The sequence below is a fragment of the Spizellomyces punctatus genome (genome assembly GCF_000182565.1).
Source record: "Spizellomyces punctatus DAOM BR117 chromosome Unknown supercont1.21, whole genome shotgun sequence".
NCBI lineage: Eukaryota > Fungi > Chytridiomycota > Chytridiomycetes > Spizellomycetales > Spizellomycetaceae > Spizellomyces > Spizellomyces punctatus.
The window spans coordinates 57,666-73,608 of NW_015971557.1; the positions used below are offsets into that span (position 1 = coordinate 57,666).

General features: G+C 47.1%; 6 protein-coding genes across 6 annotated transcripts; 5 read left to right on the forward strand and 1 right to left on the reverse strand.

The window, feature by feature from the left end:
* Positions 1 to 86: 86 nt before the first annotated feature.
* SPPG_08349 (uncharacterized protein) lies at positions 87 to 3,549 on the forward strand (the record flags this gene model as incomplete). The annotated part of the gene is made up of 21 exons (XM_016756507.1): positions 87 to 162; positions 227 to 277; positions 340 to 388; positions 468 to 495; positions 562 to 661; positions 725 to 901; positions 960 to 1,428; positions 1,502 to 1,535; positions 1,597 to 1,666; positions 1,737 to 1,766; positions 1,836 to 1,894; positions 1,960 to 1,996; positions 2,058 to 2,099; positions 2,172 to 2,409; positions 2,487 to 2,518; positions 2,581 to 2,658; positions 2,714 to 2,834; positions 2,910 to 2,968; positions 3,028 to 3,156; positions 3,250 to 3,335; positions 3,397 to 3,549. The coding sequence occupies 21 exons, from the start codon at positions 87 to 89 to the stop codon at positions 3,547 to 3,549; spliced, it is 2,118 nt and encodes a 705-aa protein (XP_016604235.1).
* A 744-nt stretch (positions 3,550 to 4,293) lies between these two features.
* On the reverse strand, positions 4,294 to 6,224 carry SPPG_08350 (AGC protein kinase). Its single transcript, XM_016756508.1, has 4 exons — positions 5,267 to 6,224; positions 5,111 to 5,182; positions 4,916 to 5,051; positions 4,294 to 4,835 (listed from the first exon to the last, which is right to left on the reverse strand). Exons 1-4 carry the CDS (start codon positions 6,152 to 6,154, stop codon positions 4,354 to 4,356), a joined length of 1,578 nt encoding a protein of 525 aa, XP_016604236.1. The 5' UTR covers positions 6,155 to 6,224; the 3' UTR covers positions 4,294 to 4,353.
* A 1,226-nt stretch (positions 6,225 to 7,450) lies between these two features.
* On the forward strand, positions 7,451 to 9,109 carry SPPG_08351 (uncharacterized protein). Its single transcript, XM_016756509.1, has 6 exons — positions 7,451 to 7,681; positions 7,743 to 7,813; positions 7,880 to 8,197; positions 8,262 to 8,387; positions 8,450 to 8,725; positions 8,793 to 9,109. The coding sequence occupies exons 1-6, from the start codon at positions 7,507 to 7,509 to the stop codon at positions 8,982 to 8,984; spliced, it is 1,158 nt and encodes a 385-aa protein (XP_016604237.1). The 5' UTR covers positions 7,451 to 7,506; the 3' UTR covers positions 8,985 to 9,109.
* Positions 9,110 to 9,962: 853 nt separating this feature from the next.
* SPPG_08352 (uncharacterized protein) lies at positions 9,963 to 11,885 on the forward strand. Its single transcript, XM_016756510.1, has 5 exons — positions 9,963 to 10,641; positions 10,709 to 10,820; positions 10,889 to 10,909; positions 10,984 to 11,195; positions 11,277 to 11,885. Exons 1-5 carry the CDS (start codon positions 10,383 to 10,385, stop codon positions 11,717 to 11,719), a joined length of 1,047 nt encoding a protein of 348 aa, XP_016604238.1. The 5' UTR covers positions 9,963 to 10,382; the 3' UTR covers positions 11,720 to 11,885.
* Positions 11,886 to 11,991: 106 nt separating this feature from the next.
* SPPG_08353 (uncharacterized protein) lies at positions 11,992 to 12,854 on the forward strand. Its single transcript, XM_016756511.1, has 3 exons — positions 11,992 to 12,220; positions 12,282 to 12,362; positions 12,462 to 12,854. Exons 1-3 carry the CDS (start codon positions 12,076 to 12,078, stop codon positions 12,653 to 12,655), a joined length of 420 nt encoding a protein of 139 aa, XP_016604239.1. The 5' UTR covers positions 11,992 to 12,075; the 3' UTR covers positions 12,656 to 12,854.
* A 181-nt stretch (positions 12,855 to 13,035) lies between these two features.
* On the forward strand, positions 13,036 to 15,776 carry SPPG_08354 (uncharacterized protein; the record flags this gene model as incomplete). Its single annotated transcript, XM_016756512.1, has 3 exons — positions 13,036 to 13,404; positions 13,478 to 13,572; positions 13,636 to 15,776. 3 exons carry the CDS (start codon positions 13,036 to 13,038, stop codon positions 15,677 to 15,679), a joined length of 2,508 nt encoding a protein of 835 aa, XP_016604240.1. The 3' UTR covers positions 15,680 to 15,776.
* Positions 15,777 to 15,943: the final 167 nt, after the last annotated feature.

Here is a 15,943-nt window from a genome sequence, read left to right on the forward strand (position 1 = left end):
GAACGGGGACAAAATAACTCCCCCATCTACCCAACACCATTGATAGTTTTTGATTTTTTATCGTTTGGTGATTGGGTATAAAAATAATGTCCAGCACTGGGCAAGTGCAGATGTGTGATGAACAGACGTGTAAAGAGCGAGAGAGGGGTTATCTGCCCATCGGTAGTGTTTCTCCGCGACAAAGAAATATATCTCGGCGCCCTCTCACTCTCACTCTGCGCTGTAGAAAATTATGGCATGATTGGAAACATGCGGACCATCGCCATGTGCGGAACAGGTTGGTCACAGAGTCCAAGAAATAAGGCATGAGGATAATTGTCAACATTTGTGCTCTTTTAGACGGCTCCATCGATTTCTTCTGCTACCCTAAATTTGACAGTCCCAGCATGTAGGTTATTGCATTCATTTGGAGATTGGATGTCAACGTTTGTCGACAACCGGTTTTCATCGATCTCATCACCTTTTAGATTTTTGCGTATTTTGGACCAGCATAAGGTGATGGGATAGCGATGCATATACCACCGCAAGCGTCGCCCGCCAACTTGCTTGGATTATATTCAGGGTGGTCATTTTCATATTTCGCCATTAGGTGAAACTCGTCACAAGCAGCAGTATCTACCCAACAGCAACATCCTGCAAACACGATTTCTGTCTGATCAAGGTAAAAGACAAGACTTTTTATCTCTAGCTCCTCGGTGTTCACTTTTATTTGATGACGGATTAGGTGTCCTGCATGTAACGGATTACATGCATGTTCCCGCTCGCGAACCGCATCGTAAGCCGCTTTTGCATTGGCTGATTCGTCAAGTTGAATGTATGCGTGGCAGCTACCCGACAAGAATCGAGGTGTACCCGGCGTTCGATTATGCGCGAGCAAAGCACACCACGGAAATGGTGGCAGGTTAGCTACTAGTGCCATTATTGAACGCCAGTTCTTTCTGAACCATGCCATCCATTAGAGGGTGGAGACGCTGGAACACTGCAACACCATACCGATGGTTCTGGTTCCGTGACTGGTGCCCAGCGTGTGGTCTTCACTTCTGAGAATGGTCTACAAATGGATTTGCGGCATGTTGTTCATTGTAGCGAATATGCACTTGGAATCGACCTGGCAGTGGCCGACGTGAGTCCGGAGGACGAGGTCCGGCCGGGGGAAACACGCAATGTACCTTCGATTCGCTGGAACATTGATCAGAAGAAAGAGATGCTGGGACCCGGTGTGTGGGCTGAAGTGGACCTTCGAGAGGGCGAGCGGATCACATTTGCTTTTCGAGAGGTGCCTAAACAAACAGAGAAGGACATGCTAGTAGATCCACCGATGAGCAATGCATTGATGGAGAGCTTGTTGAAACAAACTTTTAACTATTGGACGAGATGGATTGCGCAAAGCAAATTCTCTGGTCGATGGCGGGAGGTAGTCCATCGCAGGTGCGTGGATGTTTAAGGGTCGGTCTCATAGAATGCTCCACGACCCACGCCAATCATGAAATTATCTTCTCAGTGCTTTGGCACTAAAATTGCTCATATATGAGCCGGTAAGCTACAACGAGATCCACAACTAGGTGAAGCGGCTCAATGACAGTTACCTCCAGACAGGCGCTGTTGTCGCAGCACCTACCTTTGGTCTTCCAGAAGAGCTTGGAGGTGAAAGAAATTGGGATTACCGGTATGTTGCTCACGTACTGGGCCAATTTGACATGGTCGCTTTCCTAACCAAGAACTGTTACATGACTCAGCCTTTACGATATACGCACTGATTCGCATCGGTGCGTGATGCTCATTACCGTGCAATTCTGTCTCACGAAAGGAAAGCCAAAGCTAAAATATTTAAGCAGGGCTCACCGAGGAAGCAGAAGGGTTCATGAACTATATTGAAGCACGATGTCAAGAGTTGGTGAGTGCCCAGATCTCAGAATGTGATAGGGGTGGAGAATCGGCAAGAGCTAAACTATTTATTAGACGCCAGAGGGGGCACTTCAAGTGATGTACACGATTGGTAAATTGGGACTTGTTGCTTGAAGTGAGTAGGCGTCACTGATGACCATCTTCCACCATAGACGGGAATCATGAGCTACCAGAAGTTACTCTTGATCACCTCGGTAAAGCTTCATCAGTTCCGCTATTTGTATATGTTGGTAGACTCTAACTTTAAATTTGTCGTTTGAATACAGAGGGTTATCGGCAGTCACGCCCAGTTCGAATCGGCAATGGCGCATACGATCACCTCCAACTTGACATCTACGGTGAACTGCTCGACTCAGTCTATCTGTACAATAAATATCGAACTCCTGTTTCCTACGACACCTGGTGCCAAGTTAGACGTCTTGTCAATTACGTGTGCAAGAACTGGATGAAGGAGGACATGAGTATATGGGAAGTGCGAGGAATGAAGAGAAACTTTCTATACAGGTTCGCTCAATCGGTGACCCTTGGCGAGCACGAATTTGTTATATTGATAAGCCAATTCGCCCTCTTGAACCATGTAGCAAGATTATGTGCTGGGTGGCGGTTGATAGAGGTAACTTGACCTTGTCATCTTCACATGCCCATGCATGTCCTTATTTTGTCCATTGGCAACAGGCCTACGACTTGCCGAGAAGCGTAGTCTCCCTTGTCCTGACAGGCTACAGTGGCTGGTGACTCGCGACCAGATCTATGGTGCGTTCATATGGCGGTCGCCCCTGAGATCATGCTGCTAATAGATTAACTGTAGAGGCCATTATGACGAATGGGTGGTCAGAGAAGCGGAAATGCTTCATTCAATCATTCGAAGCTCAAGAAGATGCTACATTGGATGCTGCTGTTCTGATAATGCCATTGTGCTTCTTTATTAGGTAAAACTCATGTCTGTGTAAAAGTCGGATATGATATAGTTGCATTTTGTCTGACCATTGATTCTCGTACCATAGCCCCAGTGATCCGCGAATGTTGAGCACAATTCGGCAAATTATGCTGCCACCTGAAAAAGGTACAGTAGTCAAGGCGTCATTGATGCCTCTTATATGGGCTTACAGGATCTCTACGTAGGTGGACTGTTGGCTAACAACCTGGTATACCGATATGACCACCACATGTTTGATGACGGACTCTCTGGAGGGGATGAAGGAAGTTTCAGCATGTGTAAGTGGGCACATCAGCAAATGGCTGCAGGCGCTTGTAAGTTTGTTTCGACAGCGCAGTGCAAAAATGATGCTTTTGCGTTCCTCTAATCAAGAGTTTTGCGTAACTCTATCTTCCCTTCATTTTTAGGTACGTTTTGGCTGGTTGAGGCTCTCACACGTGCTGGCCAGCATCATCCCGAGCTGTTGCAAAGAGCTATCGTAATGTTTGAACAGGTAGGTTCATGTCGCCATGTTGGGCCCCTTCCAAACATCAAGGGTCATACTTTCTACGTAGATGATTGCATACGGGAATCACCTCACACTTTTTAGCGAAGAAATCGCAAGGAGTGGTGAAATGCTTGGAAACTTTCCGCAGGCTTTCACTCACATTGCGCTCATGAGCGCTGCATTCAATTTGGACAGGGTATTGTCTGGATATAAGTTCTAGTACAGCTTAGGGTTACTATTGCGCGTTTTCAATTTCTGGGAAACCTACAGAGAGCTATACTAGTGTATTGGCAATAACAAATGTCACAACACAATACACCAGGGAATAAACCAGCGACAACCAGCCCGGAAAAGCCAAGTAAGTCCCTCCTTACAACCAACTACTGCTACTAGGCTCAATTACACATGCAATACATTACGGTTGTTCTAACCGGGTAACTAAGCCCACCACCACGAGAGAAATCTTACTAAGCCCTTGATTCCGAGATTCTTTGGTCGGAGGATGTTCAGATACTAAGGTAGATCAGAATAATTAGACTGGATAATCCGCGTGGGAAAATACAAAGATAATGCATACCTGCGATCGTTGCAGCATAGTAGTAGCAGCGTTTGCAAGGGGTTCTGATTGCTGTTGCTGTCGGGCGGACGAGGTCCTCGGCACCAGAGCGGCATTCTCATGATGGACTTGAGAGTGTTGCTTGAATGTTGCGCAGATGCTTGCAAGTCGAGGGTAAAGAAACAAGAGGGAAGAGGGAGCAGGTCCCCTTTTATAGACCTTCAGCATGCACCTCACCGCAGTTTTAAAAAAAAGTTACATTATATTAGCATGCCACACCGATATGAGTGATAGATGGGGGGTGCTGATTATGCGATATGATTAACTGGATTAATCCGGATAATAATGGGTCCTAGTGCCATATTCAATCACCTCCACAGTATGTACTGATTGTATACTGTGTAAACTGTGCATTTGTAAATATTCGCCTTTTACTATCTTCTATCTGACTACCTAACTTAATAGTCCTCAAAACCCTTTGAATAGATCTGCGTACTCATCCACTACTTCAAGTCCAGCTTCCTTTTTTCTCTCCATATCATCACTATTCCCTGCTCGCAGCGCCAAAAGTCTGTTTTCAATACATGCTGCAACCTCCCAATCCACATCTGGAACCCAAGGTGGTTCCAAATTACGTTGTACCACCCCCCTCCAAGTCTTTATGGACCGAAACCATCCGTGACATTTAACATCTTCACTTCCATGCCATGACCCCAAGCGCTCCCGCGGGACAGGATGTAAGAGGCGTTTGACCAGATCACGTCCTGGTTGAGAGAGCGTATCTGGAAGGGTTAGCGCTGTAGTCGCTATGAGAGTTACAGTAAGATAGGGATCTGGGTCGCGCCCATACGGCACGTCACCAACAAGCATCTCGTAAAGTACTATTCCCAGTGACCACCAGTCCGTTGCTGTAGAATAATGCGATTTGGTGAGGATTTCGGGGGCCATGTCTAGTGAAGATGTATGCGTTAGAAACGAGGGGTTGCGACTACCTCGCACAGAAGCGTCCAAGTAAGGACTGTGAACATACAGCCAGGTGTTCCGCAAAAGGTGCTGGTCGACCCTTCGGCTGGTATCGATTTTGCTAACCCAAAATCACAGAGCTTAACGTGCCCATCGTCATCTACAAGGATGCTTTCTGGTTTCAGATCTCGGAAAAGTATATTCTACATGTTGAAAGTTAGATATGCCATGTCATCGAGCCGCACTCTCTAGTATCTTTTACCTTTTCGTGAAGGAATTCGAGAGCAACAGTAACTTCTGCGATATAGAATCGAGCACTCTCTTCGTCAAATCTCTATAGTGTGATGTGTTTAGTTCAGAAAATATCGTACTCCAGGTGGAGTACAAAGTTATTCAAACACTCGCATACTTTACATACCCTGCGCACGCGTAGTACTTCCCGTAGATCAATAGGACCCCAGTCCAAGGCCATGAAAACATGTTCAGAATTCTGCCACGTTCCCAAGAGCGTCACTACAAATCCTCCTTGCAAGTCTTGTCGAGCCTTCACGAGAACATCACGCTCCCGCTGCAGTCGCTGCAGGGCCTTGCGCTGTACGACATTTGTTTTTCGAAACATTTTAATAGCACAGGTCCTTGGTATGGGAGCTGGGGACGTATACCACGAGCACGCAGACTCAATATCAGACTTTAAAACGGAGAGAACAGTTGTGCAAAGCCCATCTCGAGCAACGGTGCGGAGAACATGAAAGTCTTCTGATGAGTGGTGCGCTCCCACATCCGTGACATAGTTTGATTTTTGAGGGGGTTGGGTTATGGAAGTTTGCTTGGTTATTGCAGGTCGACCTGCATACAATCTGTTTGTACTTGTTGCTTGGCGGAGACGGGCTGTCGATTTACTTGGCGATGTGAGCGTACTGGAAGATGCTACCGCGGAAGAATCGCTGTCGGCATCACTTTGTCGCCGTCGGCTTGACAGAGATGGACCTGTTCCACTTCCACTTATGGACACAGCTCTTGTTAAGGGTTTTCCCCGATTTCCAGCAACATCCCCAGAGACTGATACAGCAGTGAATGACGAAGAAGAAGCAGGACGGTGATAACCCGTTCTGTTCCCAAGCTCCCCACTTCCGGCGCTAATCCTCTGCGATTTGTAACGCTCTGATACACTGGAGATCGACACACCTTTTTGGAGTGCTGGTCGGACTGTTCGTGCTCCTTGGGTTCGAACCGACAAGGATTTGGTGTCTTCAAGCGGTGTCAGCGAAGGCAATGAGAGACCTCTCGCCGGTGCACCCGTGCGCATATTTGTGTCCAGTTGTTGCCGTGTCCTGCAGTTGATGCAACGTGTGCACTTTTACCTATAAAGCGCTGCGTAAGTCAATACTTGTGGACACTGGTCGATAAGCTTATTGGGGAACAAGTGCTCCGCAGGCTTCGAGAAGCGGAGCGAACGCAAGATAGATTACGTTAGCAAGAAATGAAATCCACGCGCGTCCAACACGCGGATTCAATTTCGTGTTGTTTTCGAGCACAAATTGGACATTAAGTTGTTCTGCATTTAAGACCAAGCTAACAATAGGGGAGCCACGCTGTTGAGGAACGAGCTGGAAATTCTAGCCATGTGAGCTCATGCGGGGAAGTGTGCGGGGTGGGCAGGAGTTTGCATGTTGGTTATCCAAATGGTCAACACAAGAACAATCGCCAGTCATCAATGGCTATGCTGTACCCGGCGTGTGGGCGGTAGCATTTGCCAAAGGCGGAGAGGTCCCGGCAATATAACCAACATTGGTTACTCTTAGCTACCAAGATTGATGTACCAATCACGGGATAGTTTGGGGAAGTTCAACTCCTAAAAACTTGAGGTTTTGATCTGTAAGATGTAAATGGAAGCGCTGGCTGACAACACCAGGGGTATATACATCTACAGCAGGAGCTGACGCATGGCCACCTAACAAACGTCACTATTGTTTCCATGTCGTTAGGGTCCTTTCCTTGCTACCCACTGATCGGCTTCAGAAAGGCAAAATTCGGTCTAATGCCTGCCTTGGAGTAGACCTTAGGTACGCATTACAGCTTTCATTGTAAGGTTCTATTGCCAGAGCAACTGGCTCAAGCTCGATTACTGCCCATTTGTTCTTGTTCACCATCGCTACAAGTAATTCTGTTGTGTTATGCTTGGGCATAATGAGGGTAGCTTACATGCTAGCAAAAGTGTCCTCACATTTCATCAAGCTTTGCCTCCTAGCCCTCCGCGCTGCCCCTTTCCCTTTCAATTGACATCCACAACGATCCAACATTTGCGAGCTGTGAATGTTGGTCAAGTGTATACTCAAAAGTTACCGTGAACTTTACAATCCAGTAAAGCAGGGAGTCCATGCTTTGTTTTTCTTTCGCTAAATCGCTGGCGTACAAATAGGTTATGGTCTGCGTAAACATCGCTGCTTTGTATTTTTGCTGCCATGCGGGTTTTGCAGTTACTGATGGATGGGTATTTGTGCACTGGTCGGCAAAGAAGTCGGGATTCCGACACCGCATTCACTTTCGCCGCAAGTGTCCGGCATATAAAAAAAGGACTTGGTTGAGCATGACTGTAGGCAATCAGACAACGCTTCGCAAGTTTACATACCTCATATAAATCCTGAGCAATTCCTCATTATGGCCCCGCTCCACAACATCCTAACGACTCTCTTGTTGGGTTCCATCTCGTTGGCCGCGGCGCTTCCAGCGAACATTACTACATCCGCCGTGAATCTTGAAGGTTCCTTTGTTAATGATATCGCAAAATGCCCAAGGCTAACGAAGAGAACCAGTGTACCTACCAACGTAGCAGGTCAGTTACATTTGGTCTTTAACATTGAAAATGGATTTACAAATGCTCACATGTGATCCAGATGTTCGTCCGGATGATTTGAAAGTTGTCCTGGCTCTCGGTGATAGTATCACTGCCGCCTTCGCCGCAAAAGTAGGTTCATGATAGCATCTGTAGCGTACCAGAGCCTTGCATTAATCATGTGCAATGTTCCCTCAGGGCCACCAAATCACCAAGCCGTTTGAGCTTCTCGATGAGCACCGTGGCCTCTCCTTCGCAATGGGTGGGGACAAAGGAGCTGTTAGTTTGGCAAACTTCTTCAAGGCCTACGCTCCGGAAGTCAAGGGCCCCTCGACCGGCCAACATCTAGTGACGGTCTGCTACGGAGGTCTCTGTAATGGACTCAAATACTATCCTGAAGACGGCTTCAACGTCGCCCAAAGCGGAGCCATGGTGGAGAACCTGGACGCGGAACTGGATCTTCTGATCACTCAGGTCAAAGCAAACAAGAACGTTGACATCCAAAATGACTGGAAGGTTCGTACATTACATAGCATTGGAAAGTGCGCCATTAGTCATCTAATTGTTCCATCAAATGCAGTTCTTGAACATCTTGATCGGAGCCAATGACATGTGCCAAGCATGTCCCGGGAGTCTCACCGGCGACAAATACGAGCAATCTATGCGAGCGATCATTGAGAAGCTTCGTGCCAACTTCCCACGTTTGGTAAGGCCCAGAAAAAGATTCCACTGCCTCTTTCCGTGCTTCTCAACAGTATTTTCAATTAGATTGTTCACATTCAAACCATCTTCAAAGTGTCCCAGGTGTGGGACATCACAAAGGACATTCCTTACTGCAAAACTATCCGTGCTTTCGGTCTCAGCATGGTATGCCCTTGCGGCTTCCTTGGTGGCGACACATTTATTGGCGTTGGAGGTCGCCAGATGATGGACAATGCTGCCGATACGTGGAATGCGCGCTTGATGAAAATTGCAGCTGACTACAAGGGCAAGTACAATGACTTTGCTGTGGTTGTCGACCCTGCGACTGGAGGAACCCCGGTGGTAAGTCAAATCTGAATGAATAAAGATACTTAAAGCGTACTAATGCCAGATGGCCTTTCCATTGCAGAAAAGTTTCGGTCAAGACTTTATTTCCAACATTGACTGTTTCCATCCTTCTGTCAATGCCCATCAATTCATCGCCAAGTCGGTTTGGAACAACCTGTTTCTCCCCTCAAACAAGAAAGCCACCACCTATGACACCAAGCGCGAAACCAGCATCTACTGCCCGACAGAAGCAGACAGGATTCAAGTCTTGTAATGAGAGAATACTCCAAAATCTATGATTAGTGGCTGTCTCGAAATAGCTTTGTTTACCGTGCTTGTAGGACTTTAATATGTAGAAGCGCCGGTCGCTTAATAATGAACCGCTGTGAATTTTCCGCACGTTGAGCTTTTACTTGCTGTGAATGGGCGTGATTATCGAGTCAGTAATGGTAGCTCCAGAGCAAACAACTTTACGTCGACTTTTGCCATTGCAGATTTTGCATCCCTTCCCATCGGAAAAATATCTGGATATGTCAGAGGAAAGAGCAAAAAAGGACTACTCATATCTTGACGTATTCTGTGTCAACGGGAGTGATGTTGAATCCAGGTGATTTGGTTTTGGAGCAAGCGTCGGATAAAGTTCCGATCGGGTGACTAAGCGACTGGTACGTGGGCTGGCTGACGGACTTGACAAGCCCTGTACCATCCAAATCCCTGGCCAGCACCGCCTTTCCATGTTATTGCCTCGACAGTCTTTTGCAAATAGTAGAGTTATGACCATACGTTATTAGTAGCATGAAATCATGGTGGCATTGTGTGATGTGAATGGAGTTATTATAGATGAATCTAGTGAAAGTGCCTAGAACCAGAGATGCCTGACGATGCCAGTAAACCTGTGTGGAGAATAGGATGACGCTTCACCTAGCAGACTCATCATTCTCCACAATTCCCCTCCAAGTCTTACTGAGGCTGCCCTTGGCGCTCTCCCTCTTACATACAAGGGAAACCCTTGATGCCTGCAGGCCAATCCGGGGCCCGATTCAGGATGGTTCTCAGTAGTACTAACTCAGCTCATTAAGAGGAGAACGCTTTTACCTTTTTCTCCGGAATAACGTAAACTAAAAAGAGAGAAAATACTCATATTTGACGTACGATGTGTCAGGGGTGACTTTCCATGGCATTGAAATAGTCAGGTGTGAGCTCATCCAGTGCGAGCTCATCCATACCGCAGCGCGGCAGTAGGAATGGCAGGGATGAGTTCACGCACACTGGCAGTGTGAGTATGGGAACGCAAGGGTTATGTTTCGGCGAGATCTGTCAGAGAGAAAGTTCTTTTTTCCTCCATCCATGGTGTTCACGATCTGTTAACTCGCACGAGACAGAGCAGGAAGACCATGGACTAGGGTTGGATGCTCGCCTGCGCCTGGCAAAGCAAGAAGGTTGTTGGGCTTGAAAGCACCGCCTCCACCACTATACTGAGACATCAGCAAGAGAATCAAACCTTCATCATCTCCTCTCCTCCTTGGTTTCACTGACAATTCAAGCTCACAGCCCTTTATAAAGAGTGCGCTGGACATTCAGCCCTCATAATCGGTCTCAGATATCACGTCCGCAGTGCTCGCCCAACTTCCAGCCCATCGCCATCCAACAGGCTTTGCCGCATTTTTCAAACATGGGCAATTCATTTCCATTGGCAAAGATGCGCTGCCTGCCCATTCTTCTTGGAGCTTTTTGCATACTCTTTGCTCCTGTATACGGTCAGAACTCTTCAATTGCGGGACCTGGAAGGAACGCTACGGTCGCTGGTCCTGGGGACACCCTTCCTGACTTCTTCCCTGACGCGGACCACCTACAAAAACATTTGTATATTGACTATGTTGACGCTGCTGAAGACCCCTGCTTGATAAATGAAGGATGCTTGACGGGAAATGGTAAGTGTTACTTTTCTTTTATCATATGTATTGAAGCGCTCCTCATGTTTGCCTCATGCTCTGCCAGGAACACGGATGTTACTTCGATTTCCAAGTATGGTTCACAACAATGGCACTGCAGACGCCTTTCTTGGAAAACCACCTGCCGACAGAGACGATCCGAACAATCCCCCATATTGGTAAGACGGATCTCGTCGCATCCGTACGTTTAAGATTCTCACTACTGTCCATCGCCATTTGGCAATAGGCACTGGGATACATGTCATGAGTGAGCTGCCGTTCGCAATTGAGAATCCAAGAATGATGACTGATCTATACTACCGTTACTATTTCTCTGTACAGACATTGGCATTTCACCGCGTACGCAAATTATCGCCTCCTCAGCGCAGATCGTTCCACCGTGATTCTGAACGGACACAAAAACGGATTTTGTCTCGAAGATGTTGGCTGCGATGAAGACGGTCTTGAACCGTTTTACAATTGCACAAATCAGGGAGTTACTATGGGATGCCATGATCTTTACGACGAGACGCTACCCTGCCAATGGATCGATAGTAAGTAATCAACATCCTTGAGCGTTATCTTGCCTGAAATCAATTATTCTAATTGCATAATTGCACGGTCTATCTGTGAAGTTACTGATCTGCACCTTCAAGCTAACTATACTCCCGAGACGGAATATACTCTTGAGATTGTGATCAACGAGGAGGGATTCTTTCCCGAAATGTCCACAGCAAATAACGCCGCCTACTCTAGCGTCGTGATTGGGAATGTGCCACCATACACTGGTCCATCGCTCGCGGAAGTTCAAGCACCCAACGGACCCGGTTCTCGTGGGAATAGAAGACCGAACAATAACGAATCCGAAGCTGGTAGCGGTGATGCTGCTGGCACAGAAGACGGTAGAGGCAATTCTAACGGGATGCGAGGGGCGGGAAGTGGAGCTTCAGCCAGTAGGAACGCTGAATCGGTTACCGCTGCTGCAAGCGCCTCTACCAGTGCGAGTGCCGCAAGTGCTACCAGTACCATGTCTCCAAGCCGAGTCCGTCATCGCCGCTGGTTGACAAAGTGGTGGTAAGAAGGGACAGCTCTCTTTTATAGTGTTCACATCGTTCCAAAGAACCGTGCATGCAGCCTTCATGCATGTTTGGCAATACTATCGCTAGCAATCTCGTTTTCTGCGTCTTCACTTTGTTTGTAAATTCGAAAGTTGTCAATAAATTGTACATGTTTTTGGTGTAAGATGCGAGCATCCCTTCGCGTCTGTCAGATATGATCGAGGATCATTAAGGGTCCGGGCATTTGTCCATTCAGATTGCAGGAAATGTCGCCTAAACGACAAGCGTCCAGCCTCGTCGCTATTTTTTCTTTTCTACATAAACGTTAGCCTTTTCCGCTTATTCTGGCCAAAACCTTCTTTGTGATTCGAGCATCATGTCAACAACCCAGGCACCTCCAGCAAATGCATCTGCAACGAATGCAGTCTTCCGCGATGCCATTCATGCAGAGACGGTGCGAAAAGAGATGAAACGGTACAAAGTATACGAGAACTACATGCTCACGCCCAGTGTTGAGAAAGGTGAGATAGTAATACTGGAGTTCAAGGGTGCGAAGTCATTAACTCAACCTCTACGGTCAAGGCCTCGTTGTGACAGAGAAACCAAACCGGGTGTCAATACAAAATATGGAGAAGAGCCTGGACTTGGATTCTGGAAAGAAACGTACGTAGATCGTGGACATTATGATTTGAAGGAAACGAAATTTACCATCGTTTGGTTTGACTCTTTGTCCTTATGCGGGGGCGTTTGAACTGTCTACAGCTGGAATAACTATTGACCACGGCCAGACACTACCAAGAACTACCAACGAAACCTACGGCTGGGATACTGTTCCGCTGATGCGTAATACGGATAGACGATTCTATCACCCCAAAATCGAGACGGAGATTACAAAAATGTATGGAACCATTATCTCAAGCGGAGGATCGAAAGGAAAGGTGAAGGAGGCCCAGTGAGACATTTCAGTAAAGACAAAGATTCTGTTGTAGGGAACAGTTTTAGAGATGCAGATATAGGTAGAGAGCTCGCAGTTTTTTAGGGTAATTATTAAGAACTAGCGTGTTTTGAGACGACGACTTGTAGAAACGAACAAGTCCACCAGTTGATGATAAATTCGATATTTTTGTTATAGAATCACCGGCATGTCTTTTCCAGGATATTTAAAAGTTGATGAGCCTTAACGCACATCGGGGAATTTTGGCCATCGTTATTTCCCGTAAAACGTGTCAAGAAAGATATTCTTAGATCTGGGGGGAGATTGAGGGTCTTTACCTGCTGCTATTAACGATCAGCATACATATCTTTGGCCTTCAGAAGTTATGATATTCCGGCCGATATGGGATGTGGCGCTTCATCTGAGAAGGGCCGTTCAAATACGGTTGTTCCAGCAACTGCCCCTAAGCTTGAAGACAAAGCATTCTCCGGCAATATTGGCCATGCGGATCATTCTCGAGAAGTCCTTGCGAAAAATGAAGATGTAAAGCCTACCACTGTGGACCTGAAGCGAGATGTAACTTCCAGCGCACAAATTGATAATGCACAGTCTGCCATCACGCCGGACGAAGCACCAGATGCGACCAAGGATACTGCGAGAGCTTCTTGTAATCAACTGCGACATAGCGATCAGTCTGTGAATACACCAGCACACGAGGGAGCCGTTTTCCCTTCGATTAGATTGTTTTTGACATCTGGCCCAGACTTGTATGTACGTATGTCCAGCACCTTTGTTGGCTGGTAGGCCTCCCAAAGACGTTTAATTCATATACTGACGTACGTAGGCTGAACGCGATGTCTTGGCAAGGGAGGTGTTTCCTGGTCTGGAGCGGGAGGTGCGCAAGAAAGGCCTGGATGCGTTCACCTTCATCGACTTTCGGTAAGCCTTGATGCGGTAATTCTGTTACCTGGGATTCAATGCTCATGGTGCTGGTTTGTAAAGGCAAGATCTGCCTCGGTATACCCCAACCGACTCCACAACGCTGCTTCACGCTTTGATGCACATAGAACACTGTCGGCCATATTATATTGGGATAATAGGCCATTCCTACGGTTGGATACCAGATATGAATGATCCAACCCACATTTCCTCGGCCACATTAGTCAAGTACCCCTGGCTAAGAAAATACGAAGGGGCTTCGACAATGGAATTAGAGATGACATACGGCGCTTTGGATCGAGACTTGGTCGGAGATGACTTACAAGCACTTTTTTACATCAAGGCAGGAGAATCTGAGCAACATCCGATGAGTGACAATGGCTCGGTTGTGTCGTTGCAAAATGCACAGGAGCAAACCCTAGAGAATGATCGCTTGGAACGATTGAAAGCGCGAATAAAAGCGGATGCGATAGCAAAAGTGCGAACGTTTGATTCCGCGGAACACCTCGTCGAGCTAATGAGAAAGGATTTGTTAGAATTAACCAGTTCAGCTACATATCTGGATCCTCGACTGGCTCTTCAGCATTCATACGCCCTGGCAATGACAGGTTGTCTACCGTATCTACAGATATACTCCCAGCTGGACGAGTTAGTGGAAAGCGGTATGGGCGAGAACTCGAGCAAATGCCTGATGCTGACAGGACCACCTGGGAGAGGTGTTTCAAGTGTCCTTGCAAATTGGATTATACACCAGAAACAATTGTCGCAATCGACATCCCACCCGAGGAGGATCGTAATGCATTTTGCTGAATGCAACACAGAGTCCTCTGATCCAGTCAGCATGCTGATGAATATCATGCATGACATATACCCTGTCGGCAGGGAACCGGCGTCCCTCCCAGCAACACCCCAGGGAATCTTTTCGGCGTTCCGCTCCATGCTCCAAACTGTTTCAGAACATCTCATTGTTGTTATATCCTCCCTTCACCTTTTGGAAAATATTTCCAATGCCCATCATTTGTCGTGGATCCCTGACAGCTTGCCACCGAACGTTACCCTCGTTTTATCTTCCGCCGCCGATAGTGCACCCGCTGTCGCTGCTCGAGCAAGAGGATGGAAGGAAATTTCTGTGAAGTCCCTGACGTGTGCAGAAAAGCAAGACTTGATCAGCAGTCTGGAGGACAGTAGTGGCGATGCCACCAAAACTCGTCTTTTAGAGGCGATAGCAAGAAATAAGCTAATTGACGATCCCCTGCTCATAATCCTCCTCTGCTCACATTTCAACAACCTCCCGGGTGGCCTCTCGGCATCGCTCATACGCACATTTACGATGACCAATATTCACACCATATTGACAACAGTCTTGGTATCCCTCGAAAAGACTTTCGCCCATCATATCGATACTCTCCTAAACCCACCTACACGAATCCCGAATAATCATGCTTTCAAAGTCAACCTGCCAACTCAGACGACGCCTCACCCTCTGGCAGCGACTCTTGCCCTCATCTACGCGACGCACACTGGGATTTACGAGGAAGAAATCCGCGGCATGCTTTGCATATCCCATCGAAGTTGGGCGGCTATCTTTAATGCCATTGGTCCACTTGTTGTCTCCTCTTCAGGGAGGGTGGTATTCATACATCCCGCAGTTCGAGCCGCCGTTGAAACACGATATGTGCCGACCAACAGATTGCGGAAAGGAGTATATACCTCTCTTGCAAGGTTTTTCTTTAAAAGAGGAGAATGGGATGTACGAGCAGTCAAGGAAGTTGCATGGGCGCTCGTACGTGGTGGAGAAGGTCAACATGTGAATTTATGTGGATGGCTCGTTAGGCCAGAAGTTGTCCGACTCTTATTGAGTAAAGGCGAGTCTGCAACAATGTTTCGGTTGTGGAATGCTGCTGGTGGAATCGGACTGGCTAAAAGACTGTACAGCCGCCTCATGGAGACAAAAGACATGGATAAGGATGAAGTCGTTCGGATTTTGATGGATGGCAAGGAGCCTGATTTGTCGCTTTCCGACCATTCCTTCATCTCCACCGAGCTGTTTACAAGTGCAGATCAGCAACTAATCACACGGTATTTGACCGCATGTGAATCAGGTTGATTCAATGCTGGCTTGTTTTATGGAGACATGGTGTACAACTGGGTAGAATATGAAAACACCCTTTTTGAACTGCTCTGCTACAGTTTTTATTGATGGCATGAATAATAGCATGATAAAATGTGCAAAGCACGATAGAGTGACTACAGAATGCAGTTGGTCGCTCCCAGTGCGATATCCACTTACAGTCATAGTTGGCCCTTTATGATGCAGCAGAAGGATGGGCACTGACAATGGAAATATTTTCTTATAAAACGAAGGAATAAT

Bases quoted from the DNA above. Each gene is read 5' to 3' on its own strand.
- SPPG_08351 (XM_016756509.1), top strand. From the start codon at position 7,507: ATGGCCCCGCTCCACAACATCCTAACGACTCTCTTGTTGGGTTCCATC. The intron at 7,682-7,742 runs GTCAGTTACATT...CATGTGATCCAG, and splicing joins TGTACCTACCAACGTAGCAG to ATGTTCGTCCGGATGATTTG. The intron at 8,388-8,449 runs GTAAGGCCCAGA...ATTTTCAATTAG, and splicing joins GTGCCAACTTCCCACGTTTG to ATTGTTCACATTCAAACCAT.
- SPPG_08352 (XM_016756510.1), top strand. From the start codon at position 10,383: ATGGGCAATTCATTTCCATTGGCAAAGATGCGCTGCCTGCCCATTCTT. The intron at 10,642-10,708 runs GTAAGTGTTACT...ATGCTCTGCCAG, and splicing joins AGGATGCTTGACGGGAAATG to GAACACGGATGTTACTTCGA. The intron at 11,196-11,276 runs GTAAGTAATCAA...CTATCTGTGAAG, and splicing joins ACCCTGCCAATGGATCGATA to TTACTGATCTGCACCTTCAA.
- SPPG_08353 (XM_016756511.1), top strand. From the start codon at position 12,076: ATGTCAACAACCCAGGCACCTCCAGCAAATGCATCTGCAACGAATGCA. The intron at 12,221-12,281 runs GTGAGATAGTAA...TCTACGGTCAAG, and splicing joins CACGCCCAGTGTTGAGAAAG to GCCTCGTTGTGACAGAGAAA. The intron at 12,363-12,461 runs GTACGTAGATCG...AACTGTCTACAG, and splicing joins CTTGGATTCTGGAAAGAAAC to CTGGAATAACTATTGACCAC.
- SPPG_08350 (XM_016756508.1), bottom strand. From the start codon at position 6,154: ATGCGCACGGGTGCACCGGCGAGAGGTCTCTCATTGCCTTCGCTGACA. The intron at 5,183-5,266 runs GTATGTAAAGTA...ATCACACTATAG, and splicing joins AAGTACTACGCGTGCGCAGG to AGATTTGACGAAGAGAGTGC. The intron at 5,052-5,110 runs GTAAAAGATACT...TTCAACATGTAG, and splicing joins TCGAATTCCTTCACGAAAAG to AATATACTTTTCCGAGATCT.